Here is a 20,378-nt window from a genome sequence, read left to right as displayed (position 1 = left end):
AGTGTGGGCCAGGTGTTGTCCCTCCTGCGCGTGGCCTTGTTCCTGCTGGGATGGAGGGGTCGGGATGCCGCCTGCCTGCCCGTGCCTGCCTGCGGTGTCACCTCCACCGGTGGGGCGCGCCTGGAATGGGCTGGCAGCTGACTCGCCAGAGCTTAGCAGGGTCCTGGCGTGGTGGCTGTGGGAGCTCCCAGCGGCGTGCATGGTGAAGGGCGCATGACCCAAACCGCAAACGTGCCTCCTGCTTGGTGCAGTGGGCCACCGCGCTGACCGCCCTTGGCGCCTAGGTCTAGTGCGCGGCTCAACGTGCTCACGTTGGTGTATGATTTTAGCAGCCTTTGTCTCAAGCTGGGGCGATGAAGGTGTCAATCCAGTGCTTCTGTTCCTGTGTGTTTTCTTCTGAAAGAAAAAGTAATATTTTAAATATTGACAGTTTTTCTCAACATTATAATGAGGCATGCTTCAAAATGTTTTTCCCCAGGAGAATGTGGAAGAGTTGATGGACTTTTTCCAGGCCACTAAGAGGTATCACCTAAGTAAGAGATTTGGCCACAGGGAGTACCTGGTCCAGAACCTGCAGTGCACCGAGACCCGTGTGCAAGGCCTTCTGAGCATGGCGGCCACGCAGCTGACCCAGCTCATCCAGAAACACGAGAGGTGAACCCTGCCCACCAACCCCACCCCTCGGGCCTCACCCAGCCCCAAGCAACCTGCCTCCTGTCCAGTGGCTCCAGCCTTTCCGTTTGCTCATCGTGGGCACAGGCCACTCTGCTTAGTTCCTAGAGTCCTCAGTTGTGAAACCCAATACATTATGGATCCCTTTTAAAGCATACATGGCAGACGAGACAGCTGTATGATGAACCCCCACGGGCCCATCACTCCGCTTCCACAGGGACTAACCTGCTGCCAGTCATGGCGGAGCTACATGTCCCCATTCTGGGCTATTTTGGAGCAAATCTCCAGCCCCGTGTTGCGGAGAAATCAGTGATGGAGGCTCAGGTTGACCATAGGGTGGGACAGTCCATACGGCCCTAGTGCACATGGCATTAGCATGTCTTTGGCACTAAGTGGGAAGGGCACAGAGATGCTTGTCTTGGGTTTCGCTGGCTTTTCTCAGCAGCACCTGGGGCACACGTGACCAGGTGAACGGTGGTGGGCAGAGATCTCCCAGCGGGATGGGGCCTCTCGGCAGCATCCTCCTGGATATTCTTTCAGGCGGCTTACTTGTAAGCAATGGGATGCACTCTCTTACTCTCTTTAGGGTATGAGAAGCTCTAAAACGAGTAGGGATGGGACCAGGAAGTTGGCTTTCTTACCACAATCTGTGGTTCAGGAGCTGGTCCTGTGACGTGGGTGATTTTATTAGGACTTCGCAGCTCCCCCTCTGTTCAGTGAGGATTCTGTGAGGTGCGAGTTATGTGAACACCCCCCACCTCAAGATGCTAGCGAATTAGCCCCACAGTGAGCTTGGCGGTCCTGACTAATCTGTACTCCAGTGAAAGGAGGCGTCGTGGCCTCGAGTCGAGGAGCCTGAGAGCTGGTGTGCTTGGTGAGCAGCTGCTGGGGAGCCAGGTCTTACCTCTGAATTTTAGATTCTACTCTGAAGGACTGGCGCAGAGATGCAGGGTGCAGACAGGCTGGAGCAGAGGTGGTGGGGGAGCAGATTGTGCCGGCCGGGTCCTCACCGTAACAGAAGCAACTGGGGGCCACAGGAGATTCAGTGTAGGACTTGGCTCACCTGACCATGGAGGCTGGGAAGTCCTGCCCTCTGCCAGCTGGACACCCAGGAGAGCCGGAGGTAAAATCAGCCCAAGTTGGGGGCCTGAGAACCCAGGGAGCCGTTGGCGTAGCCCTAGTCTGAGGACCAGAGGAGAAGTGAGATGCTGCGCTCCTAGCCGTGATGCTGAAAGGGTCCTGTTCCCCCTGCCTCCCCTTCTTCTCTTCATGACCTCCGTGTGCTGGTGGTGCCAGCCACCCCAGGGAGGGCCATCCGCTTGACTGAGCTGCCTCCCGCCCTTCGATGCTGCTGTAACAGAGGGCCAGCCTGGGTAGAGTGTAGGCCAGGGAGGTTTATTTGGCTCAAGGTGCTGGGGGCTGGGGGCCGCACCTGGTGATGGCATCGTGTGGTGAGAGAGCACCTGAGGCGGGGGGGCCCACTGTCCCCTGGTCCTCAGCAACGGTGCCAGTCCACTCCTGGGCAAACCCTCTGGACTGCTCAGCTCTTGAATTTTGGCTTAACCCGTCATGGCGGCCATTCAGCTTCAGTGATCTGGGGGCGGGGGGGCTTTCAGTCATTCTGGGTCCACCTGTGCACAGGCTGATGTCATCTGGAAAGACCGCAGCAGGCATGCCCACGAGGCCTGGGTGATCCGGGCCGCTCTCACTGGCCTTCCTTTCTTTGACTTCCTGTCCTTCTTGACACCAGGATTCCTGGTCTGCCATCTCCTCTTGGAGAACTCTCTCCACGCCCCGCTGGCCCCGTGACAGTTACTTTCCCTGGCACTCTGGCTGCTTTCCGCCCTCACGGATGAGTCTGTCCTGTGTGGCGCTTTCCCGCCCCTCCCGTGACCCTGACCTCACTCAGCTGCTGTTTCCCTCCCGTCTCAGCTGCTGCTTCTCCTTCTGGAGGGTAAAGACTCTTCTGATTCACACCCACCTAAGGTGGAGCTCACATTTAGCGCGGCCGCTGTGGGCACTGGTGAGCTTGGGGTCTCCTCGTCTAGGGCAGGATACCTGGATGAGGACCAAGTGCAGGTGCTGCTGGAGCGGGCGCAGACCGAGGTCTTCTCTATAAAACAGAAGTTGGAAAATGACCTGAGGCAGGAAAAGAAGAAGCTCCACCAGAAGTTGGTGACCACCAGAAGACGAGAGTTGCTGCAGAAGGTACCAGAGCTGTCATGCCGTTCCTTCTTTGTACGACCCCCAACTTCCACCGGGGACGTCACTGCCTCCACCCCAGGGTGGGCAGGGCGCTGGGCAGTCATCAGCTCGTGCCATCTGCAGTTGATTGGTGGTGATTTTTGGAGGGTCATGGTTGACTTGTCATGCCTGCATGGCCAGGGAGGTGGGTCTGGTGCGAGTGAATGAGGGTGACGATGCCTCTTATCACCAAGTTCTGGGCCCCACGCGAAGCCTTGGCTCTGGCCTTCGTCACAGAAGGGTGCACCGTCCCAGGCATCCCTGTCCTCTCTGAGCCACTGGTTGAAGGATCAAAACAGGTACAGGGCCCTGGCCCTGGCCCTGATGTCCTGGCTCCAGCCCAGGGTCGTATCTAGGAGAACACACTGCCAGATCTCCCTGGAGACCCCCCAGTCTCCTGCGGGTGGAGTGAGTGGCCCAGAGTTAGGACAGAGCTTCATGAGAGCAAAACTCTATGTCGAGCTCCCGTGCCAAGGACCCTGCCTGACAGGCAGTGTGGTTCCTCTGGAGAAGGAAGGAATGGACCCTCTGTGGGCAGGCCACCTCATGTTGTGTCCTGCAGAACCGAGAGCAGCTGAGGACCCCTGTTAGGAACGACCGTGTGGGCGTCTGGCCAGCCGGGTGGTCCGCCCGAGGCCTGTGGCTCTCTCCCCCGCCTGCTCTCTCCTCTTAGTCTGGGCCCGACCACGCCTCCCCTCGCGCCTGGCTCGCGGCCTTCCTTCCCAGGCCTTTCTGACTCCTTGTGTCAGCGGCCTCACGGGCACCGCAGGGTCGTTGCTTCCTTGTGATAACACCATTTCAGTTCTGGCCTGACGCAGGGCAGGGATAATGGCTGTGAGCGCCGCACCAGGCACTTTCCTGACAGCTGTGTGTGTATCAGGCCACTCATAGTCCCCACCACATTGAGGCATAGGTCCTGACACATCCCCATTTTGCAGAGTAGGTTGTGGAGGCACAGAGAGGCCAAGATAGTCACTTCAGGCCACTCAGCTTGTGAATGGAGGAGACAGGAAGGAAACCCAGATGCCCTGCCTCCTGGGCTTCACCTACTCAGTACACACATCAAACAAGAGTTTCCTGCCCAGTTTGTTCGATTTTCTTAAGGATGATTTCCTAAGTGTGAGATTGTGGGGGGCCGACTGTAAGCCCTCCATGCCCTCTGTTTTCCCGAAGGGCTGTACCCAGCACCCCGCCCGCATTTGATTGTCCTTTGTCCCCTTCCCACCAGCACAAGGAGCAGCGGAGACAGCAGCTGTCCACTGGAGATGCCCTCCGGGCTGCCGAAGATGCTGGCCAGTACCTGGGCCAGTGGCGGAGCATGGTGGCGGAGCACAGCGCTGCCCTGGAGGAGCTGCAGGAGGGCCTGGACCAGGCGGCCCTGGACGACCTGCGGGCGCTGACCCTGGCGCTGTCCGCGCGGGCCGCCGAGGCGCTGCGGCGCCTGCAGAGCTCGGCCCTGACGCAGGAGCTGCTCAAGCGCAGCGTGCCCTGGCTCTTCCTGCAGCCGCTCCTGGAGGAGCAGGGCCGCGAGGCGGCAGCCCGGGCCGCGCAGCTGGAGGCCGAGGAGAGGGAGCGCGGCCAGGAGGGTGTCCAGAGCGTGAGGCAGAGACTGAAGGATGGCGCCCTGGAGGCCTCCGTGGAGGAGCAGGCGGAGCTGAGGCGCTGGGAGCACCTGATCTTCCTGTGAGTGGCCCCGTGGTCCTGCTGCCCAGGGAGGGAGCCCCCTGCAGTGCCCGGTGGCCCCCAGGGGCTCCACCTAGAGCATGAGCCCCAGGGCGTATTTAGCTGCGCAGCCTCAGCTGGCAGGGTGCTCCACCAGGGCCATGGAGGAGGATTCTGGAGCCGGGCGAGGCCCGGGCCGCGGGGAGGCGCTTGGCTTGCTTGGGTGATTCCGTGGACTGGCGGGGCTGACCCCTCTCAGGGAGAAGCAGGACTGCTCCCTGTCCCCTCCTTAGAAGTGTGGTTTGGTGAGGGGGCCTTGCAGAGTGGGGAGGGACTGGTGGGGCCCTGGCCACCCCTGTGGTCTCACTGTGTCCAGGCAGCACTGACTGGGCCCTGGCCACAGTTCTTTCACTGTGCTGCACGACATCCCCCGGCCCTTCCCTTCGCTGGCTCACTGGGTCATTTGTTATTAATACCAGAACCGCGGGAGGACTCCTGCTCCGTGTAGGACGTGGTCACTCACAGCTGACCAGCACTCCTGCTGCAGGAACTGGACACTAATGCGTGAACTGCGCATGATGTCCAGCGACACGGGAGAGCTGTGGACGCGGAGGACCGGCTGGAGCCAGACTCTGGCAGGCCAGTCTCAGAGAGCCCTGTTCGCCTGAGTCATTTGCCTGTTCTTTGTGCAGCTGAGATTTGGCTCGGCCTAGGAGGGGGGCATCAGTGGCATCACAGAGACCTGCAAAGATTTTGTTGCAGATTGGAAACTGTAGGAGCCCAAACATGACCAGTGTGAAGACAGACACAGGTGGTGTCGACCAAAAGATCAGGCTTTAAATTCTGGTACTATCACCTGCTGTGTGGGCGTGGACAAGTTACTTGACCTCTCTGGGCCTCAACTGTCTTGCCTGTAAAATGGGGATGACAGTATTAAATCACTTAGGGTACTTTCAGCAGCACTTGATGCTATCAGGTGGGTTTATATGTGAAGCAAATGTTCATCTAAGAACCTGGCTCATCATGGGGACCCTTGGATGGGTGCTGGGTAGCTGAGCATCTCCAGGATCTTGCTGACCTTAAGGACTTAATGCCCCTTCCCTCAGAGTCTTCCTGGCACCGACCTTGCTGTGGGGCAGGTCTGGCCCCAGGTGGTTTGGAGAGTGATGTTGCCTTGGTTTGCAGTGACTGACTTCTGGCTTTTCCCGTCCCTCGCTCTTGTGTCCTGGCTTTGTTTATTTCCTAACCTTCGTTAGTTTTCGCTCTCTTGACACAGGAGCCAAGACCACAGGAGGCCCACCCTGGAGCACCATGAGCTGCCCTCAGCAGCACCGATTCAGCCCGAGCCTCCGGTGGGCCTTGGCTGCTGCGGCGTTTGAATTAGATGTGACATTCCCATTACTGGGCAATCATTTTCTCCAACTTCATTTGGGTCCATTTGACAGAGAGCATTACTAAAACCGCCACCAAGTTAGCCATCCAGCGGGAAAAGAGGACTCTGGCTTGGCCATCAGAAAGCTCTTTATGATTTTCCCGAGGGTTAAAGAGGGTCAACCCACAGTGTGCGCAGCGTGAGCTGTTCATACGCTTGGCTTGTTTAAGACCCCAGAGGGCCGCAGCCTTTGTCTCCGTGGCTTTATGTAAAATGGCTTTGCACCATTGTTTGGAAACACGTTTTGTAAGCTTCCCAGTTGCAGCAAGATGGGGTTGCTGTAAGCCTCTCCAGCCATGGTCGAAGTAAGAAGGATGAAGATTTTTGCCTGGAGAGTGTGTCTTGAAGTTCCTTTCCCAAGATTCTCTCCTGATTTTGACTCTGCCAGTGCAAAGGTCTGCCTCCTGTCTTTCTGTACTCTCCTGGGGCCTGTGTGGCAGAGGACCAGGACAGGACCCCGCGTGATCTGGTAGAAGGTGCAGGAATAGGACTTCGGTGCTGGCGGGGCGCTTTTGTTCTGGACTCCACGTGACTAGCAGCCATTGTGAGAGGCTGTCCCTGAGGCCGGGGCCAGGGAGGGACCGTCCTTTCCACAGTGCTCTAAAGTGCCCTGGGAGCGAGGCACCCTTAACCGGTGCTGTGCCCGGGGTCCTCACCTGCAGCTGTGTGATGTGCCTGATGCCTGCTCGGCCTTCCTCCGAGGGCCCGGGTCATTCCTGGAACTCCTGCTTTACTTCCAGCAGAGGACTTGCTAGCTGTGAGATTCGGGGGCGAGCCTTGCTCTGCCTTCCTGGGAGATACTCTGCAAACATTTCCTGGTTTTAGAGCGTCCACACAGCCAGCCTCAGACAGCCCATGCTGGCCGGACAGCCAGCCCAGCTAGGTCTGCAGAAATGTATGGAATGAATAAACGAAAAGACACGCCCGTCGAAGCAGGAGCTGGAGAGAAGGCTCCTTCCCGGGTGGCTCCCTCCCCAGGCACGGAGGGACTTCTGTCCACATGTCACCCAGGCCCCTCAGCTCTGGGACCCCCGAGGCTGGGAAAGGAGCGGTGGCCTCTTCTCCCTTTGGAGGGCCATGGGCCTTGCCAGAGGAAGTCAGGGGATGTCCCCGAGTTTCCTCTTGTGTGAGTCGAGGACCAGAGGTGATGCAGGTCAGCGTCTCTGATTCCCAGGGCTCCGCACGGAGTGCCACAGCCAGGTGGCTTCAAGCCCGAGGCCGTGGTTCACACAGTCCTGCAGCCACAGTGAACTCGGAGTGCAGGGAGGCGAGCTCCCCGAGGCTCTGGGGAGGCCTTCCTCGCCTTCTCAGAGCCTCTGCACTTGATGACCATAGACGCCCCACTTCACCTCTGCCTCTGTTGTCACGTGGCCTCTGCCCCACGTGACTGTCTCCTCCTGTTCCTACCAGATGTCACTTATATCAGACTGAGGACCACTCCACTGCGTGGGTCTTCATCCTCATTTCATTTGCCAGTGGCCGTTTCCATGTGCTTAGGTACTGCGCTTAGGACTTGAATCCATCGGCGAGCTGGTGCTTGCTGGGGCAGTGGTTAGCTTGGCTGTGCAATGAGGCCTGGGACACCTCGGCCGGTAGCCGTGGGCGACTTCCCCATTAGTCCCAGGCTTGGCGCAGTGCTGGGACTCCAGCTGTGTCAGCGTGTCATGATGGCATCTCTCACTCATCTGACTACTGGAATCCCCAGGAGTAAAGTAAAATACTCAAGGCTGTCCAGCACGGAGGATGGCTACGTTGACCTTCAGTTAAGAAGAGCCCTCCTAAGACCCCTCATGAGGCCACTGCACTTGCCACTGTGCTGTTTTGGTTGGCGCCTTTCTCATTATCATAGGCTCCCTCCTGCTGTCAGGCTACGTGGGTAAAGGGGGGCAGACCGGCCGGTCCCGTCCTGATCACTGGCATTCTGGTGTTCCTGCCAGGATTTTACCATCTGCGCATTGCCTACTATGCACCTAAGGCTACCGGGGTTACTCCTATGACATTCCAGACTTTGATGACTGATGTCCTCACTTCAGTCCTGAGACGAGTCACAGTGGGACTGAACCCAGCTTTAAGATACTGTACAGAAACGAGGGCGAAGGGCTGATGAATTACACAGTTTGCAGACGTGGGACAAAACAATGGCCAGAGTTTATGGGTCCGTCCCAAAAATGTTCACTGAGCTCAATTAGCTAATTAGGAAACCCTCTGTTTTTCATCTGGTCCTGGCAAAACTCCCCAAGTGTTTCCACATGAATATGTATCATGGCAGAACAGCACTGCTAACTGTCTGGGAAAGCAGGTTATTTTGTAGCAGGAAGTGTTACCAATCTCCTCCCTCTTTACATTGAGCACTTCTTTTAAATAGTCTGGTCAATTTGTTATTGTAGCAAATGGAAGAGTGTGGTATGTTTAATTTCTTAGTTACTAAGCAGTTTATTTTTAAAATATCAAAAGACCTTATCCCCTACCTTCACATTCTGTTGGAAGACCTCTGTATAATCACATATTAATGTGGATCCATCTATAATATTTTTTTACTTTTTTGTTAGTAATGGGAACCAGGGATTTTTTAAGCCACAGAGTGAGTTTTCAAAGTTTAAGCACAGTCTCTGATAACCAATCCTTGGTCAGCTCTGATCTTATTTCCCAGTAGGTTGGCCCGCATATAATTTGGGTCATTTTATCCTTTGTAGATCAAGATGTTCTATATATCATGCCTTTGACTGAACTTTTGGCTGTTCTCTGATGAAAAATGAAGATAGGTGGTTGCTATTTAGAGTGTCTAACACTATGGCTAGTGCTTGGTGCTACAGAGTCATGCTACTGAAGATCTCAAGACGTGGCCTGGATCCCTGGAGACCACATCCTTAGGTTGATTCTGTTTCTTTGCTTAGAAAAGTGACTTACATTCAAAAGAAATTAAAATGTCAATATCAAAAAGAAATCAGAAAATAAAAAAATAAGGAGCCTGAGTCCATCCTCTTGAGGGACACAATTCCGTCCATAACAGCAAGTCACTCAGCATGGTTTCTGGCATGGAGTAGGCTTTGCCTTTTGTCATCCTTTAGGACCCTTTCCCTGCCCCCTGAGCTCTCCCGTGTGCTGCTGACCGGGCGTGGTGGACAGTGCTTCCTTTCTTGTCTGTGTCTGCGGTGGGGCCAGGTCGCGGTCGAGGTCGTGAACACCAGAGACTGTCTCCCTCCCGGGCTGTCTGCTCTGGGTTCCAGTCTGTGTGCGGCTGTGTCTGCAGTGCATACACTGGGTGCTCAGGGAAGGCTCGTGGATGGAATGTGTGGAGGGGTGGATGCTTTTCCTCCAGACGGGGACTTAGTTCACGGACTGCGAAGTCCCAGCGAAGTCCTGCCCCATCCCCACGCCTGCGTTTCCTCTCAGTGCCACATGCCACTGTCCCCTCCACAGGCGGCTCTGCTGCTCGGCCTTCTCGCTGTCCGAAGAGGAGCTGTTCAGGATGAGGCAGGAGGTCCAGGGCTGCTTCTCCCAGATGGATAGGAGCTTGGCCCTACCCAAAATCCGGGCCCGTGTCCTGTTGCAGCAGTTTCAGACCTCCTGGCGGGAAGCAGAGTTCCTGAAGTTGGACCAGGCCCTGGCTGCCCCCGAGCTGCAGGTAGGAGGGACATATCTTGGCCTCTCAACTGCAGAGGCTGGCCGTCCGCCAGGGGCTGCAGGTTGCTCCTGAGAATCCTCAACCCCAGCCTCAGGGCTCCTTCTGGGGAGCAACCTAAGTCAAGGCCCTGGAGTTGGCCCTGTAGACTTCTGTGGCCACACCTCCTTGAAGGTGGTCTTGAACTTGGCCCTGGCTTCTGCCCGCAACATGCTTTCTAGTCTCTTCACTCTCAGTTCAAGGTCACCTCCACCAGGAGGCCCTCCCTGAGTGCCCATCTAAAACGACCTTATCCCAGGCGTGCTTCGCTACGAGGTCCTTAAACTGGCACGATCCAGGAAAGGACACAGCCTTCCTCCCTCTCTGGCCTGAGGGGCGTTTAGCAGTTCTGTGAGCCCAGTGCTCCCCTGGGCCTGGAGTGACCAGAGGCCACCTTCATGCCAGTGTTTGCCCTGACCCCTCTCCTCCCACAGTCCAAGACGAGAAAGCCGCGGCCCAAGAGTAAAAGCAGAGTAGACCTTCTGAAGAAGTGCCTCCAAGACAAGATCCGCCTCTTCGAGGAGCCGGCCCCTGAAGACCTGGTTGAAAAGGTGGGTGCTTCTCTGCACCCAGCAGGGCCGATGGTGACCATTGGCCGGCATCCAGAGCCTTGAGGGCCGCTGCCATCGTCTGCCCCGGTGCCAGGCTCTGGAGCTCGCCATCCTCCTGCTCCTGGGCTCCTGTCCAAGCCTTTCCACATCTCTGCCCAGAGACCTCAGCATCCTGACGCTCCGCTCCTCCTCAGTGGCTGCCTCGGTCCACCCGGGGCCACCGTGTTCCTGTCTGGCCTGTCCTGGGGCTTCTGCCTCTGTCCCCATGCTGTCCCTCTCTTGCCGTCCTTCTCCGGGGCGTCTGTGTCTGTCCCCACGCCGTTCCTCTGCTGCCGTCCTTCTCAGGGGCATCTGTGTCTGTTCCCACGCCGTCCCTCTCTTGCCGTCCCTCTCCGGGGTGTCTGTGTCTGTTCCCACGCCGTCCCCTCTCTTGCTGTCCTTCTCTGTGCTCCTGCAGATGGTCTCCCCCTGCAGTCCCACTTCTTGCCAGCCTGCTTGTGCTCTGTGCCCCGCACACCACGGGCTCCTGCTGCCCCAGGCCGCATGCTGCCCTCCTGGAGTCGCCTCTCATGGTCTCCACTTGGACGCCTGGCCCTTGTCCTCAGGTGTCCTTCTCCTGGGAAGTCTTCCCTGCACACCTGGTGCTTCCCTCCTGCACTGCCGGCCCGTCCCAGCAGCGCGTGGCACGGCTCCCTTGCCCTCTGAGCGTTTGCAGAGACGTCTGGCACCGTGTCCATGAGCTCTGGGTGCATCTTTGGTTTGGGGGTGCTGCACCTGCCTCACTTGGGGAGACGCGTGAGAGACTTACAACTGTGCACCTAAGGAGGAAACGAGGTGCCGTGGTCACGGCAGGCGAAGCAACAGGTGGCAAATGCACTGTTGGGGGTCAGGAGGAGAGGGCCCCCGGGGGCCGTGTGGGAGTGGACGCCAGCCAGGGGTCGCCAGAGGAGTCCCGAGAGGACTGTGCTCAGTGGGGCGCCTCCAGCCACGCTGGCCAGCAGCCCTTGCTCCTGCCTTATGTTGGTGCCCAGTCCTGGTCCTGTAGTTCTGTAGGGTAAGTACGTGAAGTTCAGAAGACCGTACGTGAGCCGGCAGAGTCCTAGGACCTGCCCTGGCACGGTCAGCAGCTCCTTTCCAGGCGTCTAGGTGTCACCGTCCAGCTGTGAGGAGCAGGTGGAAGAGCTGGGACCCGGGGAAGCAGAGCTGGCCTCTTCCCAGAGCTGGAGCGGCTCCGGTGCCCCGAGACCCCAGAGAGGCATCGTCAGCTGTGACCTTACAGTGACAGGCAGTCCTCACAGTCGCCTTCCCGCCTGGCAGGTGCCCCCTCTCAGGCGCTCCCCTCAGCAGCTTGAAGCCCGTCGCAGCTCAGCAGGTGGCCTTGCACACATTTGCATCCCCCGGTGATGACCGAGGGCAGCGACAGCCCCCGCTCCGTAAAGGGGCTACCAGGTCGCAGTCAGGGTGCCGAGCGACACACACAGGTAGACACCAAGAGGAGGCCCATTACAGGATTCACTCACTCAGGCCTGCAGGCCGAGTCCCACCATCCGCCTCCTGCGAGCTGGGCGGGCCAGGGCCGGGTGCCTCCATCCTGCCCAAAGTCCTAGAGCTGGGCTGCGAGAGGCCAAAGCCCGGGGAAGCAGGGGTGCCCGTGTCTCTGAGGGCAGAGGAACCGGGCCCAGCTCAGGGGAGCCCGAGTTCCCTTTTCTCCACCCTCCGTCCTGCTCGGGGCTCCCCAGGCTGGAGGGCTCCGCTCACACGGGGACGGGGTCTTGGTTACTCAGTGCACCAGTTCCAATGCTGCTCTTGTCCAAAAACACCCTCTCAGACACTTCCAGAAACCGCACTCTGGGCATCCCTTAGCGCAATCGAAGTGGCCCTTAAAATCCACCCTCATAGTCACGTTTCAGGAGAGGGGTGTCCTCAGAGTCCATGCAGCTGTGAATATGGAGCCAGGTCCTCTGACAGCTGCCCAGGAGCCCTGCAGGACAGTGGCCTGGTGGAAATCGGTGCCTCCAGGGCCGCTGCGGCTCACCTTGGGCAGCAGAGCATGCTGGGGGCACCTGCGGGGGCCCTACCTCGGCTGGAGTCTGCAGACCCCCAGTCTGCCCTCAGCCCTGGGCTGGCACGCGCTGTCCTGACTCCTGCACCTGGCCTGTGCTGTGGCGAGCTCGGGCTGGGAGGGCTTCCCCTCCCTGAGAGGACTCTTGGGGACTCCTTCCCTCAGCCCCCTCCTCCCATTCTCCTTCTTTCTTTCCTTCCCAGCCTGGGGCCCCTGGCTCCTTGGTCCCTGGCTGTAAGCACTGTTTTGGGACGTTTCCTCCGGGCTGGGCCCTGTGCAGGTTTCTGCTCTGGACATGATCTTGGTTGCTGATGGGCAGTTTGTCCCTCATGTGCAAGTCCACCTCCTGCTTTGAGACAGAAAATCCACCTGGCCAGTCCAAAGCTCCACCCAGAATCCAGGGCTGTAGGTGACCTTGGGAGGGAAAGAGAGGGACAAATAGGTCAATGCGAGTGTCCCGGCTGCCCACTTTCTGTACAGCTAACGGGTTGATGGAGGACGGTGGCGGCTCTGGTGACTGGCAGCACTGAGAGGGCCGAGCAGGCCGGCAGGGTGGGGTGCTCCGCACGACGTCCGGGCCTTCCAATGACCTGTGGGGCTCGTCACGGACTCACAGATGCACCATTTGAAACCCAGAAGGCCTTGGAGGGTGTGCACGCTTTAGAGTAAGTTGACCAGGTTCCTGAAACATCTCTGTCACCCTTGCAGATTGGTTTAAGGATGGCTGTCCAGGATGGTGGAAGGTTTCTTATTTTAGTTGGGTCCTTTAGGCCCCTGACAGTCTTACAGTTGCTTCCATAAGCAGGCCGACCATACATCGTGATTTCTGGGGAGTGACCCCATTGGCCCATGTCCCCTCCCATGATCTCCCCTTCACACTCAGCTGGACACTGAGTCACAGAGCGACTGCATCCCTAAGGTGCTCTGTGTTTGGGGATGGTTTCCAGACATGTTACAGGTTTCGTTGTCGTTGTAATAATAACCCGTTTCCAATGATATTATTTGATTCTGAGAACGTAGCTACCTTGTATGAATCTTCCTGACCCCCGTGTTCTCTCTCCGAAGCCAAACTCTTGGCTCCAGTTTCCTATCTCTGCCACTTTCCAACTGTGTGACCTTGAGCCACTTAACGGGCCTCTCTGTGCCTTAGTGTTCTCATGGCTCCGGCGTGGGTAACAAGCATCTGTTGTTGGGAATCATTGTGAAGATTTACCTGTGGTGCTTTTGACTTTTTGGGAAGTCAGCATAATGTCCGTGTCATTGCGGCCTGTGGCCTCCCCACCGATCCTTATGTCTCATTTTCTTTTTCTTCTTGCTGCTTCAGGGTCCTTGTGTGCTGGTCCCACCTTCTCTCTCACTTCTGTTCCCCTGGGCTCTGGACCCTATTTCTGGCTTCTCTGCGTACTTGGTCGATTTTGTTTGGGTGCTAGCATTGTGCATTTTATGTGTTGGATACTGGATTTCATTGAACTTTTCCTGGATAGTGAGTGTGCCCCTCTGACGTGTATTGAGTTACCTGAGTTAGTTGTGTCCTTTCTAGACTTGTTTTTGCCCAGTGGGCAAAGGGGCATTTGGGATGCCCGCCTGACCAGGGGGACTTTCTCCAGCAGGGGCAGTTGGCCACATCTGTTGGAGTGGAAGCTCCTGCTCAGATGGCCCTGGGCCTGGCTTGCTGCAGACCTTGACCAGGACCTAGGATGTGTCTTCTCTCTGCCTTGGTGTTTCAGCCAAGCAGGCAGCACAGCAGGGCCGCAGATCACGAGGCTTGTTTTTTGGCTTTCCATTAATGGAAAATAGGTCTGTGTGTCTCTCTCCTCTGCCTGCCTTCCTTCCTTCCTTCCTTCCTTCCTTCCTTCCTTCCTTCCTTCCTTCCTCCCTCCCTCCCTCCCTCCCTTCCTTCCTCCCTTCCTTCCTTCCTTCCACTCTTTCTAACTCTCTGTCATCTGTCAATTATCTGTCTGTGGTCGACTTCTGCTTTTTGCTTAAGGCTGAAGCTTGAGGATTCTGTCACCACGTGCGTCCTCCCTGCCTTGGACAGCGGCGTAGTGGCCCAGGCACAAGGCCTGAGCAGTTTAACCAGCCCTCGGTTCACTCGGGGTGTGTTGAACCCCTCGATATTCAAGCCCCTGCCCTGCAGCCCTCCGGGAGGCAGGCAAAGCAGCCACCTCTCGGGTGGGAGGGTGAGGTGCAGGGCGGCCGCAGGCTCCTCCGGGCCCCCTGGGGGCACAGAGCCCGCAGCAGGCACACGCCACCCGCGTCCTGTCGCCGCTGGCAGATCTGATTGTTGGATCCTGAACAGCTACAAGCAGATTCCTCCTCAGTATTCTTGAGGAGCACCGAGGATTAATGGAAGCGACATGGCTACGTTCCTACTCGCCCATCATTTCTGGCCTTATTCTGAGGATCTTGCCTCCCGTCTGGACTGTATGCCCACTGCCCGTCGGTGCCCGTCCATCATCCGCTCCCCATTCCCGGACTCGATGCAGGGAGACTGGATGGCCAGGACCTGGTCAAGCTGGGGCCGGAGGTGTGTGGGCAGGGCCACCTCGGGAAGGGAAGGAAGGCTCACCACCTGCAGAGGCTGAGGCTCCAGGGCTCTGCTGGGGCTGCCTCCTGGCCTGCGCCAGGCTCCCCTCCCGGAAGCCAGGGTGGGAGAGTCTGTGGCTTCCCACTGCTCCCCAGCTGGGTCCAGATGCCTGGCCTGGCTGCAGGTCCTGGCGGTCAGACCTTAGCTGCCTCTCTGATCTGTTCACCTTCCCAGATGTGACTGGTTACCACAGGTGACTTGAATGTAGGAGCTCTTTTTCTGCTTTCTATGTTGTTCATTTAAAATGTTACTTCCGTTTTCATCAGCCTTAGGCATGTATTCTTTTAGTCAAATGCTTCTCTGAAGCTTGGGCTAAACACAGAGCCACTCCCCCTGTATCCACCCCCACACACGTATTTTTGACTCCTCGGAGTTAATCGGCTTTTGACTTTTCTCCATATTTTGACTTTGGTGTCTCTAACATGCTTGTCTCACTGCTTGATCTCTACCTTAAGATTATCTATTTGCTTTTCTCAGTGGAAGGTGAGGATTTTCTCTGTGTCCTCTCAGTCTGCATCCCTCATGCCCCAACATACTTAGAGCAGCCTTTGCATTTTCTATTATTATGAGCACGTGAATGGTATTCAGAGGTGAATCAGAGAGCAAACTGGAATCTTTTTCATTTCTGTGTAACTTTCTGTTTTTCTTGGAGTTAATATCATCCTTTAGTTTCTTTTGGGTTACTTTTCCCTGCTTACCACCAATTCAGTCCACTTCTTGACAGTTGACCAGATGTTCCACCAGGACCATCGCGCATGTTGAGTCTTTATTAATTTCTTCTCCTTGAGAACATTTCTCCCTGCCTCTGCACAGCTGCCACCTTGGGGTCACACTGCCAATCCTCTTCAGCCTTCTCTTTTCTAATTTCTTCTTTGTTATAGTGAAACACATTTTCTATTAGTTTCCTGGGGAAGGACACACTAACACTTTGAAGTTTTGCAAGACTGAAAGTGTTTCCATCTTGCCCTGTACTTGAGGGACAGTTTGAGCCTTCTTGGGATTCTGGAAACTTTCTTCAATAATATTAAGGATTCCTCTGCTTCTTTTCTCTAATGTTTCTTTTAAGAACTCAAAATATTCAGATGCTGATCTCTTTCTTCTGTTTTCTTTTTTACTATTTTCCTTTTCTTTGTCCTTTGCTTTGCTTGTGAAAGATAAACAAAGTTTTGTCTTACAAACCTTTGGGTTTTTCTTTTGTATTTTCAATATCTAATCTTTGAAAGTCCCACACTCCATACCCTCTTCCTTAAAGAAGAACATGATTTTATTGTTTTGAGGCTGATCAAACTTTCTGCCTCTCTCTGAGAATGTTAGTGGTTTCATTTTGCTTTGCTTTTTAATTCCTGGGTATTGACTGATACTTCTGTGTTCATTAGGAGTTTTCTCAGGCTTGTGGTCCTCCCTGGCAGTCTGCTCATATTTAAAATTGGGGTAGTAAAAAGCTGTCTGGAGTTTCTGGGCCTCCAAGTGGGGCTCATGGACTGTGACCTTCACTCTGGGCCATTCTACTGGGGAGAGAGCTGGGGACGTGAGATTCACTCAGCCCTCTCTCAGTGTGGAGCTCGCCATCGGATGTGCCTGGTCCCCTTCTCCCAGCACAGAGACCTCCAAAGAGCAGATCTCCAGCCGTCTGCTGGGGCAGGAAGGGCAGCGTCTTCTGGACAGGGCTGGAGGGAGCTGGGCCTGCGTCTGAATTAGATGGTCAGCCTCTTCTTTTCGACCGGCACTTCTCGAGTACCGTTCTCTAGGGCTGGTACGTTCTCTAGGGCTGGGGATCCTGAGGCACGATCTGTTGCTTCTCTGCCACCCCCAGGCTGACCCTGGGGGTTCACCGAGTCCGACTTCTGGCTTTTTTCTTGCTTCCTCTCCGCCCATCCTTCCCTTCTTCCCCACACAGCAGGTTCATCTTGTAAGTGCTTTTTCATCAGGGACTCCACTGCTAATGATTCTGTACATCACGCTTGTATTTTATAGTTAGAAACAAAGAAAGACCTCCCTTTTAAAGGAGGGAAGTCACTCAATGTTGTGATCCATGGTTTTCATCTCTTTTTTTGGTTCAACTTTAAAGAGATCCTGTCTGTTAGTGATCATGGCCGTGATACCGGCGATGATGAGGGGATTGCTGTGGTAGCTGGTATTTGGGACTCACTAGGTACCTACCTACCACTTCAGTGTTTCCTTTTCACAGACAAACCTGAGATCAGAGAGGTTGAACCCCTTGGCTGGGTCACACAGCTGTCTTGCAACATGTAGTTCCTTGCCAGGAAGAGGTCCCAGCCGCCTTAACCCAACCGTGACGGAGCAGCACACCCCCCCCCCCCCCCCCGCGGTGAGACGGTTGTGTTTGGATGGTGGTGAGCACGGGAGGTGGTGTCTTTCCAGGAGGAGAAATGAATATTCCTGTCTCTAAAATGCTAAAATGGAAGCACAGATGGCCTTTGCTGGGCAAGATAGCGTTAAGCCGAACAAATCTAACGCAGTGAACCTTGACGGTCCGCTTTCCCCCTGACGAAGAGGGAAGGGCGTCTCCGGTGCTTCCATCTTCCAGCCTGGTCTGGGCATCTTGAGCTGCTGAGCGGGGAGCAGCCTGGACGGGGGCCTCCACTGCTCCCTGTGCGTAAGGGGTGCTGCCTCACCCCCTTGCAGCTGTTGGAGGCGGGATTCTTCACGTGGCCTCTCCTGGCCCTGACTTCCCACGTGGAGGCAGGTGGCTGGTGGCCCTGCCATCCTCTCTCCATCCTGCCCAGGGTGTTATGTGAGGGGTGAGGTTGAAGAAGGAAGGGGGGCTTGTCCAGCTCCTCTCTGGGAGCCGTGCCTGCCCAGGGCCCCTTCTCTGCAGGTTGCCTGCTGAACCTGGTGGTGGCCTCCACTTGGAGACTCGCCGAGCTTCATCCTCTAGTCCTCATCGGTGTTGAAGGTGACCTGACCCTCGACCTCTGTCCGGCCCTCCCTTGCATCTGGTTGTCTTTGTTTCCAAACTCGAGCAAGAAGGAGGGATTGCGACTTACTGAACTCTCCAGAATTCCCGTAGCTCCGCTGGGCAGCAGGGGTCGCAGGGCGTGCCTAGAATTTCCCTTTGAGCTCCACATGCTGTCAGGGAAAACTGGTAGAGAGGTTGGTTGAACTTCCAAGTTAGAATGAGGGCGTTGAGCGGTATACTGGTCTGCAAATGAATTTTTATTATTTTAGATGCTTGAATATTTAATGAAGCCTGTCCTTAATACCTCATAGAAATGCAAATCTGTCCTTTCCCAGGAGTTCTTTCAGACAAGGACTGGAACCCTCTCTAGAGACATAATTTCATAGTGCTGGAATGAATAAATTAAGCTTTCCAAATAAACAAAAAGGGATTTTGGAAAATCTTTCTTAAATTTCACTGTCCACATCGTTCTCATGGCATATACAGAAGAGTCTCTGTTTCCCCATATTTTGTGTTTACGTTTGCAGGAATAGAACTCCTGCCACCCGTGGCCACCTCAGTCTGCCCTGCATCTCTGCAGCGCTTGACCCCAGAGGGAAATCGAGACCATATGATGTAAAACTCTGAGCTCTTGCAGGTGCCCGTCCATTTCCTGCTCACCTTTTTATTGTGCTAGAACATTAACTTCATGCATAATTTACAATTCAGTCATTCTTAAATGTGTAGCTCAGTGGCATTTGCATTAGATTTCCATTGCTGTGACGACATACTTGAGAAAAAAACTTGAAGGAGGAAAGAGGTATTTTGGCTCCCAGTTTCGGAGATTTCAGTCCATGGTCAGCTGCTTCCATTGCTGTGGGCCTGTGGCGAGGTGGAGCATCATGGCAGAGAAGGCCTGGTGGAGCAGACCTGCCCACCTTGGTGCTGGGAAGCAGAGGAAGAGGGAGAGGGAGACGGGAACCAGATGTAGTCCCTGAGGACTCACTGCCCGGGGCGAGGTCCTGCCTCCTGCCTTTTCCACCACCTCCCATGGTCCACTCCTCCAGCTGTGACCCCATCAACGGATCAGCCCACTGATGAGGCCAGAGCCCTCACCTCCCCAGTCACCTCCCCAAAGCCCCACCTCTGAGCCCTGCTGCCTTGGGGACCCACCTGCAACACAGGAGACTTTGGGGACACTCCAGGCTCCAGCTGCAGTCGGCATCAGGTGCCTTCGCACTGTGATGTCGCCCTCATCCCACCCCCGATCCCCCGTCTGGCAAAGCTTAAGTCCCTACGCGGTAACCCCCTCTCCTGCCGTCCCTGGTACGCACAGTTCTACTTTCTGCCCTTACGGATTTGACTTCTCGGGGACTTCAGCACTGTCCTTGTGAGTGGCTCGTGTCACTCAGATGGTGTCCTCAAGGTCCGGCCCTGCTGCAGCAGGTGTCACGGTTCCCTTCCTGTTTAGGCTGAGTGACGCCCTGTCGGGTGATGGACCCGGTCTGACTTGTCCTTTCGTCCCCCCATGGACGCTGGGCATGCTCCTTTCTTTGGTGAATAGCATTTTAGAAACTTCTAAAGACAAAACCCAAGACTCTAAGGAGCCACGGTGCCAGCTCAGCTTCTTTCTGGTCGGGGCTTCGGCTCCTCGTGCAGGCAGGGGCGTGGGGTGCACACCGTGCAGCCTGCGTTTCGGGGCCCGGAGTGACCCCATGCCTGCAGCAGTGTGCGTGCAGAAAGCACGAGGGCAGTGACAGCGCGGAGGCGGGCGATGCCGTGGTGAGCCGCTCAGCAAGTGGACGTGGACAGGCTGCTGGCTGGGCCCTGCGGAGCTCCGGGCGCAGCTGGCCCTGCCTCTAGCCAGTGCCCGCAGCGGGAGGGGAGCTGGGGCGGAGTGCAGAGAGCAGGGCGAGTGCTTCCAGAAGTGAGGATGCAGGATGCGGGGCTAGTTGGGAGCTAGAGACCAAAGGAAGCGGGGCTGGTGGGCACTTCAGTCAGAGCGCAGACCTGGGCACAGCCCCAGCCCAGTGTAGGGTGGGATGGGGCCCGGGAGCTGCGTGGGAGCGAGCACTCTCATCCTCTGGAAGTGGGGAGCCTCGGGAGGGTCTCGAGCAGGATGGCAACACGGCCCGCTCACCTTTGGGGTGAACACAGAATGAAGGCGTGGGGTTCTGAGTCGGGCCTCTGCGGGGCCGCTGGCTCTCCTCCCGTCCCTTGGCTCACTGCCCTCTGGTGCTGCTGGCCCCCAGGTGCGAGGGGAGCTGCTGCAGGAGAGGGTGCAGCGGCTGGAGGCCCAGGAGGAGTGCTTCGCAGAGTCGCTTGTGGCTCTGCAGTTCCAGAAGGCGGCGCGGGCCACCGAGACCCTGTCGGCCCTCACGGCCCTGCTCAGCATCCAGGACTTGCTGCTGGAGGAGCTGAGCGAGTCGGAGACCCTGAGCAAGCCGGCCTGCGACCAGATCCTGGACTCCCACCGCCCGGTGAGTGAGGAGTGGGGCGGGGAGGGAGGTGGCTTCCACCTGTGCAGGGACCGTGAGTGTCTGTGTGGTCCGTGCCTCGGGCGGGCTGAGGCCAGCAGCCTGCACACTCAGCGCACAGCGGCGGCGGC

General features: G+C 56.5%; 1 protein-coding gene and 1 pseudogene across 4 annotated transcripts in view; both read left to right on the top strand.

The window, feature by feature from the left end:
• Positions 1–20,378, top strand: part of EVC2 (EvC ciliary complex subunit 2) — a gene marked incomplete at its 5' end in the record, with an annotated part of 107,276 nt that overhangs the window by 70,619 nt on the left and 16,279 nt on the right. For all 3 annotated transcript variants that reach the window (XM_079154319.1, XM_079154318.1, XM_079154320.1), the window contains 6 exons: positions 479–654; positions 2,721–2,880; positions 4,145–4,599; positions 9,431–9,635; positions 10,106–10,222; positions 20,023–20,250. In XM_079154319.1, the coding sequence (XP_079010445.1) occupies positions 479–654; positions 2,721–2,880; positions 4,145–4,599; positions 9,431–9,635; positions 10,106–10,222; positions 20,023–20,250 (1,341 nt within the window). The remainder of the gene's footprint in view (positions 1–478; positions 655–2,720; positions 2,881–4,144; positions 4,600–9,430; positions 9,636–10,105; positions 10,223–20,022; positions 20,251–20,378) is intronic.
• Positions 4,664–9,115, top strand: LOC306670020 (transmembrane protein 230-like; annotated as a pseudogene). Its single transcript has one exon. The product of its transcript is annotated as a transmembrane protein 230-like (transcript).

The sequence above is a fragment of the Sciurus vulgaris genome, assembly GCF_902686455.1.
Source record: "Sciurus vulgaris genome assembly, chromosome: 9".
In the NCBI taxonomy this organism is placed as follows: Eukaryota; Metazoa; Chordata; class Mammalia; order Rodentia; family Sciuridae; genus Sciurus; species Sciurus vulgaris.
The sequence above is the reverse complement of the archived record's forward strand: the minus strand, read 5'-3'. Positions and strand labels throughout refer to the sequence as shown.